At 38.4% G+C, this 26,329-nt stretch overlaps 1 protein-coding gene across 2 annotated transcripts in view; it reads right to left on the reverse strand.

Annotated features, from left to right (window-relative positions):
- Nucleotides 1–26,329, reverse strand: part of RNF144B (ring finger protein 144B) — a 178,504-nt gene that overhangs the window by 21,741 nt on the left and 130,434 nt on the right. For both annotated transcript variants that reach the window (XM_053600919.1, XM_053600918.1), the window contains exons 3-4: nt 24,382–24,486; nt 16,149–16,209 (exon numbers count right to left, since the gene is read on the reverse strand). In XM_053600919.1, coding sequence (XP_053456894.1) covers nt 16,149–16,209; nt 24,382–24,486 — 166 coding nt within the window. The remainder of the gene's footprint in view (nt 1–16,148; nt 16,210–24,381; nt 24,487–26,329) is intronic.

Consider the following 26,329-nt stretch of genomic DNA (forward strand, 5'->3'; position numbering starts at 1 on the left):
AGTGCTTGTCGCTGGAATCACTGCTGAAGTGGCTATCCACTTACCCTGTGTGCCAAAACTGGTCTCCCTCTGCCCCCCAGGGTTAGGGCTGCAAGGCGGCTCAGACCCCGCCCTTAGGCTACTTGGTGGCGGGGTTACCGGCTCCCACCCAATTCTAGCTCTGCGACCCTGAGGGCGGAGCTTGCCGAGGCAGATCACTCACAATGGCTGCCTGTGACCCAGAGCCAAACACTATTAGCTCCGCCTGGCTCAGCAGCTCAGACTGGGGCCCTAGACAAAGGCCAAAGTTCTCCGCACTCCCGCTCAGGCTCTCCCCAAGGCAGTTCAGCTGAGTGCCAAGTCCAAAGACACCAAAACAGTTCACAGGTAAGGCCTTTCTGGTTTGCAGTCTTGCTGCTACTGAACTTACAGTTGCGGGCGGGTTTAGACGGATTGAACACATGTGACCACTTGCTGGTTTTCCACTGTTTTAGTCCTCCTCTTGGGGTCCAGAAGTCTCTCGCTGACTCCCTGTATCCTCTCAGGGGTGATGATAGGCAGATCCCACCAGCCAGAGATGCCTGGAGTCCTATCTCCCCAGACTCACGGTGCCCAGATGCAAGGAAGCTGTTACTCGGCTGCCATCTTGCTCCGCCCCCTGGAATTATTTTTCATTTTCTTCCAGTACTCTCATCAACAGATGTGCCCCACACACTAAAACCAACCAGTATCAGTCCTGATGTTGAAAGTATGTTATGATCTATATTAGACCATAGATCTCCACTGACCTTAATTAAGGCTCTCAAAATTTAGAAGGATGTTGACTTGGCAAAATATGGAATTTTATGTACATCACTTCAACATTAAACCTCCTTTATGAAGTGTCACTTATAAGGGCAACAAAGAAAAAATTGTCTGCTATTAAAACAAGTAATAACTTTCCCTTCTAGGTCTCTACTGTTTCTCCATAACTAACATTTATTTGATTCCCTATCTCATCTCAGTCCTTGAATAAGCAATCCATAGTCACTAATTCTGATTCCTATCCATTCACATCTTCTTTAAGTACTGAAGTAAAGCAATTTACTGTCAACGTATTAGCAAACTGGTCTCTAAAGTTACAAGTGACATCCCTCTACTCACATTCAGCAAATGCTCTTCAATCTCATCTGCTGCGTGTATCTGACTTGGTAGCTTCTTATAGCTCTGCCTTCCATGTGTAAGGCCCTGCCTTTCCTCTCTTCTCACAGTTCTCCATTCTCTTTTCTCATCAACGCTGTTTCCTTTGCTCCCATCCATGAATGATATTCAAGACCTAGTCTAGATTTCACCCATATTTTAATTAATTATAAAACTCATGCCATAATTAAGCCTTAACTCTCACTTAAATTGGAATTATTCCAAACATTTTCTCCATGTATACTATCTTGTGATCCTAAGACTGAAAAATTAGATAAATGTCTATTATTCATTCTTCATTCAACAAATAACTGATTTCAGGTATTCCTTACAGAACATGGGCATACAAACGTAAACAACAAAGGATTTCCTCCTCAGAAATCTCACAGTATGAAAAGGTAAAGAGATGTTTAAAACAAATACAATGTCAAAAAAAAAAAAAAAAAGAGCCCGAAAAACAAGAAACCAAGCAATGCAAATAAATGATGGTGCATACCATAAGATAACAAAAATGAAATTATTTACAAAGACCCATGAACTGTGCTTAGGCAAGAAATATTTAATAATTATATACTAAAAGTTTGCTACGCTTTTCTATCCAAGTATCCTCAATGGAGTTCAATCAACTCTGAAATCAAGAGGCAAAACTTGTCCTTCCTAATCACAGAACAAAGTAGGTAACACATGCTGAGGTAAAACACAGAGAGATCAGATTAGAAAGAGCCAAAGCACAATAAACAGAGATTTAAAAACAAAACAAACAAAAAATCCCTAGGGCAGCAACTCTGCAGGAAGTGATTGGAAGGTGTGAAAGGGAGAAAATGTTTGGAATAATTCCAATTCCAATTTAAAATACTCTCTTAATTCTGGATATGAGAATTAAGATTCTGTACTTTAACAGAAACATTGCACAAGAATGCTAGTGATCTGCCAGTTCCTGCTACCTTGTGAGAACCCACTGCCTCTCTCCCCATCTCCAAGTTCAGTGACATCACATTGGTAGCTTAAAATCAGCCATGGTAGAAGTGTTCCCACCTTAGGAACCGGCCGAATCATCATTGTTCCTCTCCATCCCCTCAAAAGTCTTTACCAACACATCATTGATCACGGACCAAATAAAGAGTAAACATACTGATGATTTATGAAATCTGCATCCAGCAAAGACAAGTATGGAGCACAGTGGGAAAGTAAACTCAGAACTTGCACAGCACAAAAAGAAGAGAATTTGCTGACCAGCCTTTTCTACTTCCTGAACATCCCATGTACACATTAGTACTTAATATGTATCTGAAGCAAAGCTCACATGTGTGCACACCTTCTTATGAGTACATGGAATTTGGTCATGTACTCTAATTCACCATTCATTGCTTCTTGCACATCTGTCTGGGCTCTGCAACTCCAGTGAAGTAAGAAAGTTCCTTGTACAAGCTGTTTCTTCTACTTAGAATCACAGTGTATCAAAAGAAGGTGTCTCCAGATCTCCCACCAAGCTTTCAGGCACACTTCACACCACCAACAGATGGGACATGCTCATTACATTTCTGCCAACCCCAGCAGATCAAATTTTTTTCTCTTATACACAGAGTATCAGAAGAGAAACAAAGACCAAGTATCTATGAATTCAAACCTATTACCACTGAGTCCTTTCTACCAACAAGCTCCTTTTTTAAATAATTTAAATAAAAAAGCACCACTGGGCATGATTAAAGCCTGGAGAAACATCCATCAGCATGAGCAAGCATCCACAGGAGCATTATAGTCTCATTTGTTTATGTAACATTTTCTATTGGGTACATTTATTTTTTCACATGGGTAGTTAAGCTGGTCCAAAGAGGCTTTTAAATGTCTACTCTGGTTATGTAAGATACACTTATCAAAGGAGTTGTGGCATTTGCTTCTTGATAAACTATTAAATGTCGAGTAAATAGCCATTCTGGGGGAAAGAAACTGACTTAGACAAATTGCTGAAAGTCCTCTCAGCTTTGTCTACATTATAAAGTATATGAAACTGAGTAAGTTAGCAAGTAGTTAAGGGTGGAACATTCAAAGGAATAATGGCCCAATAGCTTCTTCTTCTTCTTCTTCTTTTTTTTTTGCAGTTTTTGGCCAGGGCCCAGTTTGAATCCGCTACCTCCGGTATATGGGGCTGGCGCTCTACTCCTTGAACCACAGGTACCTTAAAAGCTGCTTCTTTTTTCTTTTTGGAGACAGAGCCTCAACCTATCACCCTGGGTAGAGTGCCATGGCATCACAGCTCACAGTAACCTCCAACTCCTGGACTTAAGCGATTCTCTTGCCTCAGCCTCCCAAGAAGCTGAGACTACAGGTTCCCACCACAAAGCCCGGCTATTTTTTGGTTGCAGTTGTCATTGTTGTTTGGCAGGCCCAGGCTGGATTCAAACCCGCCAGCTCTGGTGTATGTGGCTGGCGCCTTAGCATCTTAAGCTATAGGCGCTGAGCCGGCCCAGTATCTCTTAATGGAAGATAGAAACAAGACTAAAAAGATTTATTATTTGCTGTCAAATAGCCACACACTTTCGAAGAAACTCATGAAGGGCATTTTTTAATGAAAAGAAAAGGTATATTGGTACATCTGGGCCTGAAGGCACAATGAATACTTATGTAATTTGTTTTTCCATCTACCTTCTCTATTTTTGCTCCTTCCTTCCCTATAAAATGAAGATGTTCAAGACTTAACAGACACTATAAAGAACACACTTAACATAGTACCTGATGCAGGGCAGAATATCCACAGAATTAGTGAAGTTCTTCCCCGTTCCATCTTTTCTAATCCTCGACCTTAATGTATGATTTTAAACACTTTGAAAGGGAACACATGATTCTGTATTGTTTACTGTGTTTTCCAAACAACAGAGATTTAGACATAAATTTAATGGATTGTGACCAGCAATTTTTAAACATGAAACAGATTAGGAAAAAGTGTAGAGTGCATTTCACCTAAGTACAGTTTCACGGAAGTTTTGTTGGTTCTATCTTGGTAGATGTGTGCATAATGGCTTTCAAAGTAAAGTGTATTTCTCATAATGGGTCAAATATCTTCAAAAAGGCAGCGACTTACAAGAAGTTGCAGCTCCATAAACATCTGTTGAATGATTAATGAATGCATGCAACTTGGGTGGTATTTTGTCAAAGTCATGTTCAATATTGCCAGATTCACTGTATTTTCATATTATATAAAGCTCCTCCTCTTGCCTCAGACCTACACAACCCTCTTTTTCCTCCTCACTCTCAGCTGCTGGTCTTCCTTCTTATCGCACCTATAAGAGAACCTATGCATATTACATCCACTAGCCCGGTATCCTCTCCACTTTCCCTCTGACAAAATGAGCCAAACAGGCCCTTAATAAGTCCAGTCTCTCCATCTGGCACTGAAATCTAACCTCCTCACATTCTCAAGGATTTTGCTTCTGCAGTGATCTCCGCCCCCCTCTCCTATATCATCCCTTTTTGCAGGATCATGACTTCCTTTAAAAAGAAATAAAAAACTTGAAAGAGCTATTCTTGTTGTAACACTCTGAACCCTCTCTAAGCTGGTACTCCCCAGCACTTCACTAAAACTCCATTTGCCAAGGTCACTAGAGATCTCTTGTTTCCAACTCTCAGTCCTTACCCTCTCCTATTCACTCCATAGCATCTGATCCAGTTGACACTCTCCTTTTTAAACACTATCTTCACCTAGCTTCTGGATTAATATGACTAGCCACCCTTTGTCAGTCTCATTTGCTAGACCTACCTCTAAAACCTACAGTCCCTCAGGACTATCCCGGGGACCAGTCCTGTGATTATTTTCTTATCTCCAGTCTATTCTTAGATGAGCTTATTCAATGTCATAGTTTTAAACCCAACCTCTACGTTGATTACTCCAAAATTTACATTGCTGGTCCTGACCTCTCTACTTAACCTCTAGACTCATAGCCAAATGCACCTCTACTTAGAAATCCTGACAGTTCCACCTCCAAAATAGACTCTAAGTCTGGTGATTTTCAGTGATTATATTTTTAATGTATAACCCAATGCATCGTCTTGGATTAGATCACTACCTTCACCTCCTTAATAAATCTCTCTGCTGTCATTTTGTTCCATTACCATCCACTCTTCCTATAGCAGCCAGGGTAATCGTCTAAAAATGGAAATCATGTCAGAACACTCCATGATGCAAACTCTCCAAAGACTTCTAATCACACTAAGGTTTCATCATCATAATCTATCCGGTCGGACCCTTGACCAATACTCCCCAAATTACTTCTATGACTCTCCCCCTGCACACTTAGCTCCATCACATGGACCTCCTTCCTTTCTCAAGTAGAAATCAGGCTTGTTCCTGCCTCAGAGACTTTGTACTTAACCTTTAACTCTGCCTGAGATGTTCTACCTACAGCACTCACATACCTTGCTCATTTCAAATATGCGTCAGGATCCGTTAGAGCAGGATTTTGTCTTGAGCATCACTGGATCCTCATTATCTATGAGAGGGTTTCTCAACAACAGCACTATTGGCATTTGGATCAGATAATTCTTTGTTATGGAGGCTGTTCTGTGCCTCTACCTACTGGATGCCAGTAGCATCCCATCTCCCAGTCATGACAATTAAAAAATGCCTTCAGACATCACCAAATGTCCTCTGAAAAACAAATTCACCCCATCCTGACAACCACTCACCTAGCAAGATGCCTGGAAGATCACACTTGTTGAGTAAATGACTAAAGTGGCACAACAGAAGTCTATGAAACAGTACTGGCAAATCAAGTCCCTATGGTAATAAAAGATAATGGTACTATGTATGTCAAGGTCCTATATTGTTCAAGCCTGCATTCAGTTATTTCCAGAGAAAAGTAACAACCCTGGGAGATATTTGTACAGAGCATTCCTGAAGAAGCTCTTCCCCCAAAGGAACCAGGATCCAGACATTCAAGTGTGGCCAGATTCCCCTGAGAAGGTATCTTGGCACAGCATGGCACCTGCCCTTCAGAATGTCCTTCAGCCCAGTTGCTTCTAGAAGAGCAGCTATAAGTAAAAATCAGTAGAAGTAAAAGCCTGTTTTAAAAAAATTATTATAATTCCAGTATGCCATTAACAGCACAGTTTTGCTTTATATTCCTCATGTAACAGAGTATACCACAAATGAAGCCCAGAGTCCAGATTAGCAGAAAAGAAAACAATGCAGAAAGGCCATCTGACCTTGGCAGCTCCATCAGGACTGCACAGAACCCAAAAGGAACAAACTTATGGACAGCAGGTGGTAGTTAAATTTGCTATCACAGGAAGAAGAGCCGTTTCGTCCTCATTCTCTCCTCCACATCAATGATTCCACAGGAATCTGAAATTAAGTTAAGCCCCCACAGGATTCATAGGCAATCTGTGAAAAACACTTTTTATTACATTATTGTGAACTTAATTTCACCTCCTGCTATTTGTCCTAGGAAACTCCGTATACATACGTACATAGAATGTGCAATTATCCAAAAAGTTTAAAGTTTAGTTGCTCCTCCCTCCAAATTTCTATTCCAAAGTTGGAAGAACGTGAACTGATGCACATTCAATCAATTTCTCCCACATCAGCAGTGATGAAAGCATCGTGCAGCTTTGAGATGGGGGAACATTCAGAAATCTAGTAAATGAGAAACCACAGATCTTTAAGTCAACTCCCAGATAATAGTGCCCTCAAAACTTCAATATGAACATTATTTAGATGAGAATAACTCTGCCAAACTTACATCAGAGATAGACACATTCAAAGACTCACATGCAATTTACTGATGGAAAATGGAATTGACCACTGAAGTAAAGCCCTGCAGCTATTTGATATTTAGACTCTGCATGTTCATGTAAATTATGCAAGGCAGGAAATGCTATTTAAAACTAGTTTCCACTCCTGTATTCTGACAATTATTGGCAAATGGAAAAATTGTGGAAAATTAAATCTGCCACGACAGCAAAGGACCATGTCAGGTTCCAATGATTATTTTCAGTTTGAGAAAACTGAATCTAAGACCCTCAGTTTTCTGATCTTATACCATCAACATTAGATATGTGGAGTTTGCTTTTTAGTGTTGTGTATTCTCTCAACAAACAGGGTGGTGTTTCTGCCATCCTCCACCACTGTGAGGCTGTGCCAAAAAAGACATCACACGAATTTTTATTATTATGGGAAACACCAGGCACCCAAGCTAATTTAATTACCAGCTAAAATAAATCAAACTGTTTTTAGTAAATTAATGAGAGAAGGGAGGTGTTAAGAAATAAAACTGAGCAGATGAAAAGGTCATTAAATATTACACAGTCTTAACAAGAGGAAAAAACACTAAAAGAAACCAAATAACTACACAGGGAGCTCTGATGAAATAAAACTTTTATGGTCACATACAAATGCTGGAGTGGAAGCATTTCATGAGGGCCAATAACAGAGTGAGATGAAACTCAGAGAGTAATATCATGAACGTGAAGACACAGAGGAAAGGAGGTTTGTAAAGGATGCTGAGAACAAAAGGGCTTTCCAAGAGCCAAGCAGGAAGCATCGGGAACTACACCTCGCAGAGGGGAGATGCTCAGTACATAAATAAGCACATACTGAATACACAGGGTTGGATGCGATAGAATTAACAGATAACAGAAAAACAAGTTTTTGTTTTACTTTACTTTTTTATGAAGGAAAACAATATGCTATTCCATTTGTAAGCGTTCCTACCTGCTATCTGATAATACAAATATCTAAGAACACACATATCAACCTAGCAAGAAACGGAAGCAACCTAAAGTTACTGAAAGTAAATCATCATGGCAAAAAGTAAGAAAAATGCTTAAGAAGTGGAAATGGACCATCTTAACCCAATTTTTAGAAAAAAATATTTTTTTGAAAAAGTCGTCTCTGGAAAAAAGAAACAAGCAAAATTCTAGCATGAATTATCAGGCAGGCACTTTAGAACCAGGAGCAAGGAAAGCAGTGATTCGAAGACTGACATGGTAAGGGAAACCCAGAAATACAGTAATATCCAAGGGAAAGTCACAGAAGGATGGAAAGTGGATAGAATAACCAACCAATGCCACATAGCTTCTTTGCTTCGTGTCAGCAGGGTGATAATTTTTGTGTGATCTCATTCAAAATAATTTTCCCCCCAGACTTAGATGAAGACAAAGATACAAAAGGCAAGCTAAGCAAATATGTAAAGTAATATCAAGTAGAAGACAATTCACATACAGGATAACAAACTAAAGTCTGAGAAAAGAATGTGGCAGAAAGAATTGGACAGAACCAAGGATAATTTCTGTAACTAGGAAATAGGGTTGTCTCTACCCTCATTCTGTATTTTTCCAGAGCAACAGCAATCTCTATAATTCGGTCTCCCAGCCTAGCCGATGAAATTTACTTTCATTTAACTCATTAACAATATTAGTGAGTATACAACAGTTGCATACCAATGTCAACTTGGTACTCAATGACCACCAATTTGTGGGGGAGTCAGTCACTGATCCTAGAATAAACAGCACCATAATTTCATGAAATACCTGTATATTTTACATTTCACTGTATAAGTACCAACAATACTTTAATCACATTCTCTGTGTGCTCTTTTTATTATATTTGCTTGTTTTTATGCATGATTGTACATTCTCTGTATGTTCTTTTTATTGTATTTTCTTCTTTTGCAGTGTGGCTGGGACAGATGCATTTGCTGCATTCACCACATGCCTTTGTATATTTCGTCTCTCCCACAGGGACAAAGGTAGCAGTGACCTTTCTTAGGTAAGCTTTTCTTCTTTTTTTTTTAGAGTCTCACTTTGTCCCCCCTTGGTAGAGTGCTGTGGCATCACAGCTCACAGCAACCTGCAGCTCCTGGGCTTAGGCGATTCTCTTCCCTCAGCCTCCCAAGGAGCAGGTACCACAGGTGTCCACCACAACGCCTGGCTATTTTTTGTTGCAGTTTGGCCGGGGCCAAATTTGTACCTGCGACCCTCACTATATGGGGCCAGTGCCCTATTCACTGAGCTACAGGTGCTGCCCCATCTTTGGTAAGCTTTTCAAACTCGTAACTCTTCCTTTTGGTTTATCCTTTTGTCACCATGACTTGTACTGGATTGCACTCATCTCCACAAAGATTAATTGCCATTGTACACTTTTTTGGAGATGGTGTGCATTTTGGGCATGTCTTCTTATGCTTTCTTCACAGACCTGTCATGCCAAATCTTTCAAAATACATTTTCCTCTCTTCAAATAAAGTTGTGACCAGTGGCTCTTTGTTTCTCAAAAAAATCACATACAAATTCTTTGCTACAATGTCAATGATGACGAAGAAATCAGGTTCCTCTGCCACAGGAATACATTCTCACACCCTTATCAAGTGCATCAACCCCTGCTTTAATAGCCTTCTAAAGGTGAATTACATCAGGCTTGTTATCCATCACTTTCATATCGTCATTCTGTGTAAAAAGTACTGTAACTACCCCTTCTGTCTTTGGAACATAACTTACTAATGTCACACTGAGAGAGAAGGCAAATCTTACTACATACCAGGTGGGGAGTTTTTTTTTTACTGATGATGACCTGAGTTCTAGAGGCAAATCCCTTTTATCACTGTGAGCAGTACCAACTGGTTATATTCTTTGGAAGTAAGTCAATAGCCAGGCAGACAGAGGTAAACTTTCTGTCCGTGGTAATATTTCTTCCAGCTGATCCAAATGACAGTTCTATACCAACCTTTTTACAGTTTCAGAGCCACTATGGTTATTTCTCAGAAGCCTGTCTGATTTCTCTGCATATGGCTCTGCCACAAAATGGTAGTCTGTATAAGAATCACACAAAAGATTCACTGTAATTCCATACTTCCCAGGGGTAGTTGGTAAGTAAAGTCTGAATGGACAGTGTCCATGGAAAGACACCAATTCCACGCTGACAGCGAGAGACTTGTGAGGACTGTAGTAAAGTGAGAGCTTACTTATAACCATACTCCAATGCTCTCAAACTGGAGCAAACTGACGATGCTGTCTGCAAATTTTAAGTGTTGCAGCCTCATCTAAACATAGACGTCTCAGTAGGAGTTGCATCTGTGTTCTAAAAATGTAGCACAGTAAACTGGAAAATTCTCCTAACTTGAAAAGACTTCATATATTGTCTTCATTTTGCCAGTACGCACCACAATTTACAAGAATTTCAATTAGTCCTAATACTTTTTTCTTTTTACAAAATCGCCAGAATTTTGAGTGAACACATCCTTACATAACTCTCTTTGACTAGACGTAGTTTCTGGTTTGTAAACTTGATAATTATGTCCAGTTTCATTATCAATAAATATCTGGAAAGCATCCAATAGAGTTTTAGGTTCTTCATTCCTGACTGCCCTCCTGGTTGAGTTCTCCTAATATTAGTTGATTGTTGTCTCCCCTGAGCCTTGATCGGCTGTGAGTTCCATATATTTCCTGAGGGTGTTGTCAGCTGAACCACACACTACTGTATTTTTACAACAAGGCGTGGTCTTCCTTCTCCTGGGCTCCATATTATGTATTTCTTCTTGATCATCATCTTCATCATCTTCTTTCTCTCCCCTGTCTTCCTCAGAACAAATAATCTCACTTTCCACCTCTATGAATTCTTGTTTACTACCCAAGCAAGTAAAAACGTCATCATTTTCTTTAAAATCTGACACTATCAGTTCTTCCTCTAACTCAACTACTGACAAATTATAGCACCTCTTCACTATATTTGTGTCTGTTTCGTGAGAAAAAAGTAAGTCATTGCTTGACATAAATGTACAGAATTATCAGATATTCTTTATTTTCAATCATACATACCTTGATCTTCACCAAACACAAATACACTGCTTACTAACTGCACTTTAAAAAACATTTAGAAAAAAGTAGAACACCAGCTTCTCCTGGAAAAAAAACAAAACAAAACTGCAACTTGTCACCACTGCTAAGCAAAGTGTTAAGCACTACCGATCCACAAGTGCTGACATGTGAAGTGTCCTGGACAGGTGGGTAAGGGTCTAATAACGGAAGTTGTAAACAGTGAAACTGCAGCTCTTCATAAACAAATACACAACAACAAAACCACAATGGGGTCAATCCCTGATACCTGCACTTGGTATGCACCTGCATACCTCAAAATTTTATAAAGAGTTCCAAGTAAAATATATTTTTATAACATAGACCTCAAAGTTGCCTTGCTGATAAATGCCTGGAGTATGAGAAAGACAGGAAATCTTTTATGCAAAAATGAAGTATACATTTCGGATAAAGATTATCCCAACCAAGCAAATCCCATCAGGTAGCACTTTATTTACTTAAACTTACTCTTAATTGGAATGTCTGTTTGCCAGTAACAATTATTTCTAATGGATGATAATGAAGAATTACATGATTACAAATTATTTTCCAAAATCACCTAAGAGGGGAATATCTCTGGGCATCAGAGTCCCTTTTTATAAAATGAGGAGGTTGAACCTAAAGGTCACCGAATTTAACATACTGTAATACTTTATGATAGTAAAATTTCCAATTAAATTTATATTTAAATTATAGGGTTTTACATTTTGGCAGTTCAGCAAAAACTAAACATAAAATTACCATAAGGTCCAAAAATTCAACTCTGACTTATTATACCCAAAAGGACTTAAACGAGGGGACTTGAACAGATACTTATAACCCAATGTTCATAAAAGCATTATTTATAAAAGCCAAATGGTAGAAACAATTAAAACACCCACCAACAGATGAAGGGATAAACAAAATGGGGTATAAACATACAATGGGATATTATATAGCCTTAAAAAGGAATGAAGTTCTGATACTCCCTACCACAGGAACGAGACCTTTAAAATGTTATATTAAGTAAAATGAGACAAACAGAAAAGAACAGATACTATATGATTCCACGTATGTCAACTATCTACAAGAGCAAACAACAGAGACAGAAAGGACATGAGCAGTTTCTAGGGGCTGAGGAAAAGGAGTGGGGAATTATTGCTTAATAATAATGAACCTGTTTGGGGTAAAGAAGGAATTTTAGAGGCAGAATTGGCCTTTTAGAAGGAATTTAGAGCAGTGGTGATGATTGCACAACTACATGAATGTAATTAATGTCACTGAGTAGTACTTAAAAAATGGTCAAAATGTCGGGCGGCGCCTGTGGCTCAGTCGGTAAGGTGCCGGCCCCATATACCGAGGATGGCGGGTTCAAACCCGGCCCCGGCCAAACTGCAACCAAAAAATAGCCGGGCGTTGTGGTGGGTGCCTGTAGTCCCAGCTACTCGGGAGGCTGAGGCAAGAGAATCGCTTAAGCCCAGGAGTTGGAGGTTGCTGTGAGCTGTGTGATGCCACAGCACTCTACCGAGGGCGATAAAGTGAAACTCTGTCTCTACAAAAAAAAAAAAAAATGGTCAAAATGTCTAATTTTTTTTAATTGTTGGGGATTCATTGAGGGTACAAGTGTAACCTGGTTTCATTTGCTAAAGTCCCCAAAATGACTAATTTTATAGACAGAGTAGCTATAAAGTTCCCATACAATTTAAATAGTTGTTATTAACAAGAACTTTATGGCCACCCCGTGTTTTATACTGCAATAAAAAATTACATTGATCCACAGATGGATTAATAAATTGTGGTATATGTACACCATGGAATATTATGCAGCCTTAAAGAAAGATGGAGACTTTACCTCTTTCATGTTTACATGGATGGAGCTGGAACATATTCTTCTTAGTGAAGTATCTCAAGAATGGAAGAAAAAGTACCCAATGTACTCAGCCCTACTATAAAACTAATTTATAGCTTTTATATGAAAGCTATAACCCAATTATAACCTAAGAATATGGGGAAGGGGGAAAAGGAGAGAAGGGGAGGGGGGAGGATGGGCAGAGGGAGGGTAATTGGTGGGACCACACCTATGGTGCATCTTACAAGGGTACATGTGAAACTTACTAAATGTAGAATATAAATGTCTTAACATAATAACTAAGAAAATGCCATGAAGGCTATGTTAACCAGTGTGATGAAAATATGCCAAATGGTATATAAAACCAGTGTATAGTGCCCGGTGATTTTATTAATGTACACAGTTATGATTTAATAATAAATAAATTTTTAAAAAATTACAGAATCTTAAAACATATATATAGATGAGGAAGCTTAAGACAGTCTGTGTGATCCTAGGCAAGTTTTAATGGTCAATGCATGGGATTCACAGTGGGACATCTGCCCAGAATTCATGAAAAAAAAATTCCATGTATGAATAAAACTACTTGATCAACTTATAATGGAACAAAGTAGAGATACACAATTCTTCCTAAAAGAGATGGACAAGCTCTGAGGCCTGTCCAACTTGAAACTGTAGCCAGACTGAATATATTATCATATCTAGGAAAGAAATAAGCCAATCACAAACAACACTGAATATCACAGAAAACATAAAAGGCCAAGCACCACCTGGGGAAAAAGTGAAAATCTTGGCCAGTGGCTGTCCACGTGTGTCTCACCCACAACCAGGCTATTCCTACTGTAAGGAGGATGTTGCCTATTAACTTCTAATACTATTCACAAGACCAACAAAATAACCATTTCAGTATGAGGATATTTTCTGAAGAATGGCACGATTATCTCATTTGGAAAAAAGCATATATGAGAAGAACATGAAGTGAACTTAAATATAATGGTGCTATTTTTATGCTATTGGTATTTTTATTACCAAATAACTGTTAAAGGTTTGCAAGCTGAGATAGGAAACACTCATAGGAAGTGCATTACAAGTATGAATTCACATACTACTCATCCCAACCCTATAGTATAGGGACAATTATCAACCCCACTTTACAGATAGGAAATAGAAGGGCAGAAATTTTAAGGTCCTTGCCCATAGTCACACAGCTGGTAAGCAGTGGAGCCTGCAATTGCACTCAGGCTCTTAGCTACTATTTTTTACATAAGCCAAACTTTATACTCATCAGTGTAAATCAGAGAAAGTTTTAATTGCTGGTACTATTAATGTTAGAACGGTCCCCAAAATGTAAGCAATTAGGAATAAGGTCTGCTACTGACAGATGGGGCAGCAGGGATGGTCGAGGAGGAAAGGCGGTGGTGGTTGTGGGGAAAGAAAGATACATGTGGAGCAAGGGAATACCACCGACAGACTGAGCCCAGCCTCCAAGAGACAGGTAACACTGACAGGCCACATTGCGTAATCCAAGAAGCAGCCTGAAGGTCCAATCTAACTTTTGATTTTCTCCAGGTAAAATCCAACAAATCATGGCATTGCTACCAGCCACTCATTCTGGGAATGTCCACATTCCAGTTGGAATTGAGTTTTATAATGCAGGATACTGGCATACAGGGGGAGAAAGTCAGAGCAGATGTTCGATGCCCTCATCCTCTTAAGCTATCACATCCAATAAGTATCTGGTATTAATGTAATCAGCCCATGTGAATACACGAGGGAGGGCCACTGTAAACTGTCAACTACCCCTATCGTTAATTTCTCCAGTTACCTCAGAATCCACACAGGACAGATGCATCAGACTACTGTCTTCATTCATTACAAGTCAATTCATCACACTCCTCTGGTTCTGATTCCATTTTTAACAACATTCTATTTCATGACTTCCTATCTAGATCATTCTATAGGGCAAAAAATGTCCTTGCCATTTGAAATTCAAACAATCTAGTCCACTTAAAAGATGGTTCAAGGTTTTTTTTTTTTTTTGTAAATTCAACTTCATTTCTCAGCTTTATGAGTTAGTTAAGGGATCCACCCAAGAGATGAATCTGCTTTTGGCAGCCTTTAAGACCAACCCAGAACTTGGTCTAAGGTAGTGATGCTGTCCTGTAAATCCCCAGTAAGAATTCCCACTCTACCACTCTTCATGTTCTGCCTGGTTTTCTTTCTTTCTTTTTTTTAATTGCTGGGGATTCATTGAGGGTATGCATAGTTCTCTTTCTTTTTTTTCCATAGAACTATCTATCGGGGTAATTGTAAAAATTAAATGAGATAAAGGTAATTGTGCTTATCAAACTTATTGGCATATAATAGATAAATGATAATTTTTCCCCTACCCTCGCCTCTAGGCTTTATTAAACCAGAATTTAAGTATTAGCAATCAGAAAACTTTATGCCCATGCTTCATTAGAGTTTTTTACATACTGAATGAGACTATGCCAATCCTATTTGTTCTGGGGAAAACAATTTTTTTCCCACTTCTCAGATACTAAAAATTAAGGATATATTAGCGTGTGGCAAGAGGGAAGGGGATCCTAAAAAGCACCTGTCAAAAGCTAAAAGGAATAAAAAATATAATTCCTATGGGGCGGCACCTGTGGCTCAAAGGAGTAGGGCGCCGGCCCCACATGCTGGAGGTGGCGGGTTCAAACTCAGCCTGGCCAAAAACTGCAAATATATATATATATAATTCCGACAGACAAAATAGGCAATATAAATAGAAAAACTATATAAATTACCCGGGGTCCAAAGTGAGAAAGACAATCAGTCTAATTCATTACAAATCATATTTGAATGAAACAGATCCAAACTCTCTGAGCTATCACCAGGCTTACCAAAGTAGGCATCAGAAAACAAATAGTGAATAGTATAGCTGGTTAATGTTTCAAAACGATCTTCAAGAGTGGAAAAATTGGTGGTAAAACCCATTTTGAGAGTCGCTTTCTTTTGTACTGCTGTTATTATAAAATCATCCAACTTTTGCAAAACCATTCTCACATGAGCCAAATTAAAAATACAAAACAAACAACATAATGAAAGTTCCATTTCCTGCAAGTCTGCATTATTTTTTTTCTGGCTGTGGCTGAACGAGTTAAAATTTTATGTCGCAATTACAGTTTTCTCCTTTCAGAGTACCCACACAGCTTGGTTGACAGCACACAGCTGCCTTAATCTCCCACACAGGTTAGTGTAGAGATGACACATGAAAAACCACATTTACCATCAGGATTATAAAAAAAAAAGAAAGAAAAAAACCAACAGTACATACCACGTTCAAATTTTAACCGCTGATAGAGCTGAAACTGATCCACAGGTACCAAACAGGCAATCTGAAACCAGAGATTTTAGAAAGATGAGATTCCAGCCATTATAGGCCCCTAAGTGATCAGCTTTTTATGATCTCCCTTCCTGGTTTTACTTACATTCTCCCTGTGCCAATTGTTTGCAAACTTCTCTTTCTCTACACTGTTCATAGAGTAGCATGTGCAGCAATTTCCCAATCATCCGCATTCCTCTACCATGGCTAGGAATCACTGGTCAAGGCACCAATCACAAACTAATCAGTCACCTTCCATTCTTCCATCAGTGACTATTAAGACCAGACAACCAAATTTTATCACTTGGACTTCCAAATTATTCATCTTCATCTATGACAGATGCTTTTCTTCACTCTACATTCATTTAAGAATTTTTTTAAGATTATAATTCTAGCTTTGGAACCCTTAAAAACTAAGGTAACAGAATTACAAAATTATAAAACTTTTCATATGAAAAGTTCGAATTATGAAAACTTCATTTGTCACCCAGGAAATAGTACCTTTTAAAAATATGAAAATAATTTCTTCTGACAAAAACCACTTCATGGGGCGGCGCCTGTGGCTCAGAGGAGTAGGGTGCTGGCCCCATATGCTGGAGGTGGTGGGTTCAAAGCCAGCCCCAGCCAAAAAAAATGCAAAAAAAAAAAAGAAAAAAATACCACTTCATGGAGCTCTCAGTTATCACACATTAATATGCAGATCCTGGTAATAAAAGAATGCCTAAGATATTTCTTGTGGCTAAACTACCATTTCCATTTCAGATGGCAATATGAACCAAAGGTTTACTAGTAAAAATTAATGATTCATATCTAACTGACATTTCAGATTAATCATTTTAAAATTACATTTCAAAGGCAATGCAGGAAAAATTAATTGCCCTTAAACTGGCATTTAAAAAATATTGATTCCCCTGATGTCACAGGATGTAAGTATATCAACATTGCTTAAAAGATTTATAACTGAGAAAAATCAAAGGATTTGAAATTAGCCTTCAGATTTTCAAAAGGTAATAGAGGACATAGCCTTAGACTTGTCGATTTCAACTTTAAACTATTAATTTTTGGTATAAAATATACTTGACAGAAGTTCTTACAGCTAACAAAAGGAAATCTGCTTGAGAAAACTGGAGTTACAAAATGATGCAGTTAAAATTGTATAACAAATAAAATACATTTTAAATGCATTCAAAATCTAATCCTCTGCCTTACAAAAATAATTGCATTTATTTAGTTTGCAAATGGATCAAACTAAGTTAGCTAAAATGTGTGAAAGACCACAAAACAAGCAAGGTTAGTCTTCTTCATTCCGAGCAAAGAATGGTTAAACATAAACTTAATTATAAGCACATTTTTCTCCAAATTTTCTTTCTTCAGTTGGGGAGAAAATGTGCTGCCTTTTCATCAGGTGCAATCAAAGCTCCTTAGCAATCCTTGTACAAAAAAAAATTACGGACAATTTCACGTTACGTATATATAACAATACTTTATTATACTGAAAGTCTAGCTTTGTTCATCTGTTATACTACTACCCAGACATCGTTCATGAAAGATAAATGTGTCTCAAACAAAATTCAGAGTTGGAGATATAAAGTATAGGCAAATGAAGTGATGGGAAAATTTGAGCAACCAGGGTTGAGTCCCTGACTTTGTCACAGACACACTGTGGGTGAAAGAAACAACCTAATGCTACTTTAAGGTCGTTTCACCTGGGCCCCAGAGACCACAGTGATCTACGATGAATCTATTTTAACCACCTTTCCAAAAGCTATTTAAGGTCTTTGATTCCACAGGACAGTCATGTATCCCATTCACCGCCTTCTAAAATAGTTTGTGGGCTGATGAAGAACTTCTTTAAATTCTTCAAAATTAGCCCCTAACAATTCTGATGTTTCGATGACAAGTAACTTATATAACAGCTGTGTCAAGTTCAGTGTATGGAAGACAAGGAAAACAGGAAATGTTTTAGACATAGATAAAATGCTAATAAGAAAAATGACAGAAATTAATGCAGTAACAAAAGTTGACAACAGGAGATTTGGACATTTAATTTTAAATTAAAAAGATACATTTCATTAGGGTATATATTACTACCAGCAGTGAAGACAGGTCTCTAATTTTTTTATCTTTTAGTCTATTTTGGATGTCCTATCTATTACAAGTCAAATGTCTATATGGAATTCAGACTTTGTAAGGTAAATCAATTTTTCTATTAAAGTTCATAATCACAAAAAGTTAATTCCATCAGGCAGCGCCTGCGGCTCAAAGAATAGGGCACCAGCCCTATATGCCAGAGGTGGCGGGTTCAAACCCAGCCCTGGCCAGAAACTGCAAAAAAAAAAAAAAAAAAAGTTAATTCCATCACTTGTCATTTCTATTTGATCCTTTGGAATAAAGATCATCTCCAGTACACACCGTTCTCTTCCCCAGCCCCCAGCACGTAGGCTTGCATCTTCTTCACGTACTTGTTGACAGCAACCACAGGTAAGGAATGGGCTGAAAGCCTGAGGCATACAATTAGGAAAGGCACATAGAAGCTACGCTCAAGGAACTTAAATTATTCTGAAAACAACAAATACATAGCAAATCCAAAAAAGATCTACTCCTCTTGTTATCTGTTGAATCCTACAGACTAGAGGGAATTTTCTGAAATATATTTTTGGTTTATAATGAGAGAAAATTGGACCTGGTTAAAAGAATAATAATAACAAATAATCTAAAGTATTAAATTCCTGGTTCTATGGGAATTTGGAATTAAGACACAATTGCTGGATGCCTCCATTTTTACCATTATAAAACTGAAATAACTGTTAGAATGATTGTTGGAAGACCTAGTCAAGGTGCAGGTAAAAGACCTATAACCAATTTTTGAGGATATAAGTACTCCCAAATTGGTTTGCTAGACTAATAGTCCTAGAGAATAATAAAAAGAATACAAAGGGGCGACTTGTGGTATATATGTATCCTCTTTTTAGCCAAAAAAAAAATTCTAAATCATTCAAAATCACATCAGAACATACTAAAAAAAATAAACTTGCCAAATCTGCATAGAGATTTTCTAAATGCCATTCCCCCAACTTCCTCTAATGATAACTAACACCTGTATAATCACAGTCAGTACAGAAAAAATGAAATGTGTATTGATACAATCAAATTATCTTCAGGTCTTTTTCAAATTTTGCAAATTATCCCACTAAGGCCTTTTTGTTTATCCAGATCCAGTTCAGGCTATCATTGTGTATTTTACTTTATCATCTTGCATCTTACTTGGGTGTTTCCTTGGTCTTCCAATCTGTGACAGCTCCTCAGTTTACCTTTCATTCCTTGATGTGTTTGAAGAGCCCATGCTGGTATAATGTTCTCCAACTGAATTCTTCCAATGCTTTCTCATAATTAGATTCAGGTTATATGTTTTGGCAAGGTCATAGACATGACCTAGGTGCCGTCAAGGAGATAACGTGTCTCATTACTGGGGATGTTAACTTTTTAACTTGGTTAAGGTAATGTCTGCCGGGTTTCTCCAGCCTTTGTAATCAACAAATGTCTTGCAGGAAGATACTTTGAGACTATGCAAAGTCCTGTTTCTCATCATACCTTTGCCCAATAGCTTTTTTATCTCTTGATAATTTTTCCCCAAAATAATTATTACTGTAAAATGTGCTTAATAATGACTTTCTATTTTCATTCATTCTGTGTTTGGTGATTCAAATTATAGAAAAGCTGTCCCTTTTCCACTATTTATTTGTTTATTCCCTTTTTTAATTTAGCTCAGCATGGACTGATTTTTTTTTTAGTGGGTTCTAATCTATTACTAACTAAATCCATATTCAAGCAGTAAAAGCAAAGCTCTCTAAGTATCTTCTCAACTCTCAAGAGACCACTTCCCTCAGCACTACTAAAAAGTCTTTAACTTGGGACAGTGCCTGTAGCTCAGTGTGTAGGGCCCCATAGACTGAGGGTGGTGGGTTCAAACCCGACCCCAGCCAAATTGCAACTAAAAAATAGCTGGGCGTTGTGGCGGGTGCCTGTAGTCCCAGCTACTTGGGAGACTGAGGCAAGAAAATTGCCTAAACCCAGGAGTTGGAGGTTGCTGTGAGCTATGTGCACCACGGCACTCTACCGAGGGCAATAAAACGAGACTCTGTCTCTATAAAAAAAAGTCTTTAACTTGATTTAAAGTTATTTTTTGATATCTTTTTTCTGAAACTTATGTCAGTTTGTCTATTAAACAGAAATTTCTCTTTCCTTCCATCTAAACACAAAAGACCACCTTTCCTTATCATCATCATTCTCGAAACTTCCCAGAAAGGAAAAAACTTTAATTCAAAGAGACTATAAATTCAGTTTCATTTTAATAGAATAAGATCAATAATATAAGAAAAATAACAATAAAAAGCTACTAAAGGCCTATTATCGCTATTTTGTTTGGTTTTGTTTCTAATGAAAATGAACCTGAGGATCCTTATTCCATACTCAGTTCTGCTGAACATCCTTGCTTTTCCCTTCCACCTACAGCACAGCATAACTAGGAAAATCAGAGTCCATGTAGTGTAGCAGTGTGGCAACCACTATACATGCAGCAGTGTGGTAATCACTAGACATAATACTTAATTGGATGTCTCTAACATCCACAACGGAGAAGAAACAAAAAGACATGCACGCCTTTGATTAGCGCTGTTAACTATAACACTTGTATACATTTATACAAGCATCACCAGCCACCCGCATGCAGTGGCTCACACCTGTAATCCTAGCACTCTGGGAGGCCGAGGCAGGTAGACTGCTTGAGCTCAGGAGTTTGAGACCACCCTGAGAAGAGTGAGACCCCATCTCTACTAAAAGTAGAAAAACTAGCCAGGCATTGTGCCGAGTACCTGTAGTCCCAGCTACTTGGGGGGCTGAAGCAAAAGGATCTTTTGAATCTAGGAGTTTGAGGTTGCTATGAGCTATGACAGACAGCATGGCACTATGCCTAAGACAACAGAGTGAGACTCTGCCTATAAAATAAAATAAAATAACCAAAAACCAAAAAAAAAATAAAGACAAGTATCACCACCTACATTTACACTAACCCTACCAAAACTAAAGAAAAAGAAGGGGCAGAGAGTGGAGCCTGCTCACCACAGAAGCATATATATTGATAGTAGTATGTGTTCCCATAAGAAATATCAATAAATATAATATATATACTGCATTTGGGTTAGGAAACTAATGCTCAGTTCAGAAAATAAAATGATTGAAAAAGAAGTTAGGGATCAGCTTCAGGGAGGTATTACACATCAGAACTGAAAAGCCAGGCCAAAGAGGGAAGCACCCAGACTTTACTCACGTTTGGCCCTTTGAATCACACTTCTGCTACAGTTACTTTCAAAAATTAAAGAAATAGGCTGAACATATAAAAAGCAGATCAGTACATCTGGAGATAGAACTGACCGCTAGTAGATTATTATAACCTGCCAAGGTTTTGGCAATTTTGTGGGGTGTTATGACTACTGGATGTAAAAGCAAGAGAAATAATACTTGCCTTAGGGATCAATGTCCAATCACCCTAATACAGACACTAAGAATGTTTTCTATCTCAACCCAGAACAAAAAAGGCACATTCACTCCATTCACCTAAGTAAAACACACAAGCTCAAATCTCCTTACCTAAATCCTAGATAACAAATCCTGATTGGAAAAAATCAAGAGGGCATCATCACCTGCAAGGCAGAAGAGAGGGCCCCTGGAAGAGGGAAAGATGGGGGAAAAGTGGAATTCCAGGGCTAGAGATGGTCTTCAGTTCGCTGCTGAGGATGCCTTTGGCTGCTATTTTTCCCATGTTCTGCAGATATCCATACACTATGAAACCCAGATCATCTTCCCATATCACATCCTTCCTTAACACTCTCGTCTGGATACATTAGCCCTAACACTCAATATCCAAAATGCCAATGGCTGATGGCCACCGTTTACTGAAAAGTGTAGAACAGCACTAAGCAACTGAGCTTTCTGCAATGATGGAAATGTTCTATTCTTGGCAGTTGAATCTGGTACTCATTTGCCACCTGTGGCTATGGAACACCTAAAAATCTTTACTAACTACCATAACCAAACAACTGAATTTTTAATTTTATTTAATTTTAATCAATCTGAACAGCCACAGGTGGCTAGTGGCTACTGAATTGGACACACAGGCCTAGAATATAGGACTCCGATTAATTTCATAGGCTTGTTTTAAAATTTCAACAAACTATCCATTTCATTTATGTTTAATAGATTTTGCATACATGAATTGAATGAGATCTCACAACAGATACCTCTTGCTGCCTGCCCTAATCCTCATATTTCACTTTTATAGTTATCTGACTTGTCTGTTTAATGTTGCTCTGCTGGATAGAAGCTCTATGAGGATAGCACTGGTGGGCCTGGATGGGCCCTGCATACTCTGAACTCCTTATTAACACCAGTGATCGTTCAGACACAGAGGAGCAAGTCAAAAAGGAAGCATCAGTCCTGGAAAGATTATGCATAGACAGACGCTTCCAAATACTGAGGGTCCTTTAAAAAACAATTTCTAAGTGACATAGATCAACAGTATTCTTAGTAGCTAGTCTAATTTTCTCCTTCTATAATTTCCTTTTACCCTACACACACAAACATAAACAGAAGTTCTCACCATAGATTTATATATTCAATATTACCTTTTTATCAAAAACTTAAATTATTTCACAACTTCCTTAAAATAAGTCACTTCTAAACCATTTAAGTATTCCTTGTATGCCTCCCTAAACATAGAACTACCCTTCTAAGGTCACTGTCACTTCTACTACTCAGCTGAAATTCCATAAACTGAACACAGGCTATCCAGATATAGATTAATTAGAAATCATCTATGCCAGCTGGTTCTGTAGCTCAGTCAGTAGGGCACCGGCCACATACACTGAGGTTGGTGGGTTGGAATCTGGCCTGGGCCTGCTAAAACAACAATGACAACTGCAACAAAAAAATAGCCGGACGTGGTCCCAGCTATTAGGGAGGCTAAAGCAAGAGAATCACTTAAGCCCAAGAGTTTGAGGTTGCTGTGAGCTGTGGGATGCCACGGCACTCTACCCAGGGCTATAGCTTGAGACTCTGTCTCAAAAAAAAAAAATCATCTATGCCAGTTTTCTGACTACTTTGCTTACAAAGCAAAAGATATGTATGTAAAAGCATTTATATTTATAAAGCATGCACATAAATTTCTTCACACACACATACGTACATAGGCACTCAATATGTTGAGCTAACAATTACCTACCTAGTTCTACTCTTAATGCCATATAGTTAAGAAGGCTAGAAAAAACTAGATTAGAATTATATCTCTTCTACTTTCTAGATATATACTTTGGGATAAGTTACTTCAATCCTCTGGGCCTCAGGTTTCCTATCTGAAATTAAGAACCAATTTCATGGGGTCTGCTGAGAGAATTATATAGTAGACCGGCTATGAACGCATCTAGAAGGCTACCTGCTATAAAGCAGGTGTTCTGTGTCTGCTGAATAAATAACTTATTTCGTCTGTTTCTTGGGGCATCTTTCAGAGGTTCACAAACTCCCTAAAAATGGACAAAAAGTCATTATAATCTAATTTAAAGTGAACAGGATCTTAAGATAAAAAGGCAGATTTTAAGGATAAGTCGATGGCCAGGGACTGAACAAACAAAAGAAAGTGTTAAATCAGTCTTAAGAAAATGGAGGAACTCACTCAAAAAAGAAAGATATTCCTGATGCCTAATACAGATCAACTGAAAGGCCTCTGATTCTTGGAAATGGTTCCATTCAGCCTATCACTATAAAATCAAAATAGTTTATATTTTCTATAACTGTGGCTAGTCTGTGGTCTATTTATCTTTAAGTAATAAAAAAAATCACAAAACCACTATTTAGCCTCCAAACCTCATAAAGATAAAGTTGATCTCTAGCACCTTTGCCTGTTATAGAGCTGCTTTGACAATTAAGATCCATAAATAGAACTGAGGTAAATGACAGCTTTAATGGTTTATGGAAAGAACCTAACGGTATTTATAGCAATAAAGCACGCCGTTATAAAGGTAATCTGCATTTTGTTGCCAGACTCCCTGGTATGGAAGTACATAAAGAGTCAAGATCCTAATAAATGTTAATAACATCATTAAGAAAGAAGGGAAGATATGGCAGCCCCACATACCTCAGCTTCCTGCAGGGTCCCGTGGTTTAGGCACACCATGTCTGGGCAAGTGATGGGAGACCCACAACCTTCCCGGATTGCCAGCTGCATATACTGTTTCAGGCACTAGAAGTTAAGAAGAAAAAAGACAGACAATTACCCATCTCATCACAGTAGCACAAAGGTTACCTAACAGAAACAGTCACTGCCTCTTCTTCCTTAATTGGCTGTCTTGGGCTCTTGTATGCAGGAAACATAAGTTATCACAAGTGCAAATACTAAGAGCCATCACTTTGGAAAGAATGCAGAGACAGGTGATTCACTGTGTATGACTTCATCCTAAGAGTTTATTCAAGTCAGATTCCTGCATGCTTTCTCCCACCCTGAATTGTGAAAAGAAGAAACACTCTTTTCTTTTCTTTCTTTCTTTTTTTGTTTTTTTTAATTTTTGAAACAAGGTCTCACTGTTGCCCCAGGTTAGAGTGTGGCGGCATCAGCTCAGCTCATAGAAACCTCAAACCCCTGGGTTCAAGCAACCACAATGCCTGGATAATTTTTCTATTTTTGTAGAGATGGGGGTCTTGCTCTTGCTCAGGCTGGTCTGAAACACCTGAGCTCAAGGAATCCTTCCTACCAGGCCTCCCAAAGTGCTAGGATTACAGGGGTGAGCCACCACACCAAGCTCTTTTCTAATGGGAAGGCCATCTTACTTTCTAAAAAAACTTCTGTGACCTTCCAATTCCATTTTTTCCAGGTAGTTCTCTCCATAAAAGTCTTTCCAAAAAGCAAACAACTCAGTGATTAGCTTGCACTGAGCTAGACAAACAGAAACAAAGTGAGATGAAGGCGGTGACTTTCTTAGGAACACATTTAAAAGCAAATGCCCCTGGAGAAGACAATGTCAAGTGGAGAAACTCAGGTGACTTTCTGCTGATGAATGATGGCAAAGACACAGGGAGAATGAGACCTTCCTGAAAATATGGCCTCAGTGGGTGCCACGGTGAGGAGGTTTGAGTAGAAAAAAGGTACAGGGGACCCAAGAAAAGAAGAAATTGGACAAAAAAAGAAATCCAGAAAAGAGGGAAAACATCAAGAAGAACCTGGTCTACTCATGCACTGCCTGATGTATCTGAACCTCGAGCAGTGAGTGGGGCCCAAAGGGGAGGCAGGAGAGGGCCTGACATCTCTGCAGACATCTCTAATGCCCCTCCCTTCACCCTCCCAATCCATCTGTACTCACTCACAGGAAACTGAAGGTAACCGACAAAAACTCTAAGAAATCCAAAAGTTGGCTCTTCAATTTCTACTAATTTGCTCATAATGGTAAGCCTTTTTCGGTATGTATGAAAAAAAGTCCAGCTCAAATATATATCCTACCAAAAACACACAGCTAGTCAACAAAGTAATGACTCTTACAAAGTGGTGATTACCTACAATTGGGTTTAGATGTTTCAAATGTATACCCTAAAGCAGTGGTTCTCAACCTTCCTAATGCTGTGACCCTTTAATACAGTTCCTCATGTTGTGGTGACCCCCAACCATAAAATTATTTTCGTTGCTACTTCATAACTATAATTTTGCTACTATTATGAATCGTAATGTAAATATCTGATGTGCAGGATATATTTAGGCGATCCCTTTGGGCGACCCCCAAAGGGGTTGCGACCCACAGGTTAAGAACCGCTGCCCTAAAGTATCAACTTGATACATTAAAAATATTGCCATTCCACCAACCTTTTATAAAAGCATAAACCATTAAATACAATTCAGAATACTAAAGACATAATTGTGAAATCTCTTCCTTTCATTGATACTCTTTATTCATTTTCCCCACCTGAAAATAAAACTAGTATCACTACTATATTATTTCCAAAAAATACTTGATTAAAACAACCTTTACAATGTACTGATGAATCAATCCAGGGCAAATCATTTAAACCAGATTTGTGTCTCTTCAAGCAGCTGATAG

This window comes from Nycticebus coucang, chromosome 9 (genome assembly GCF_027406575.1).
Source record: "Nycticebus coucang isolate mNycCou1 chromosome 9, mNycCou1.pri, whole genome shotgun sequence".
NCBI classification, from domain to species: domain Eukaryota; kingdom Metazoa; phylum Chordata; class Mammalia; order Primates; family Lorisidae; genus Nycticebus; species Nycticebus coucang.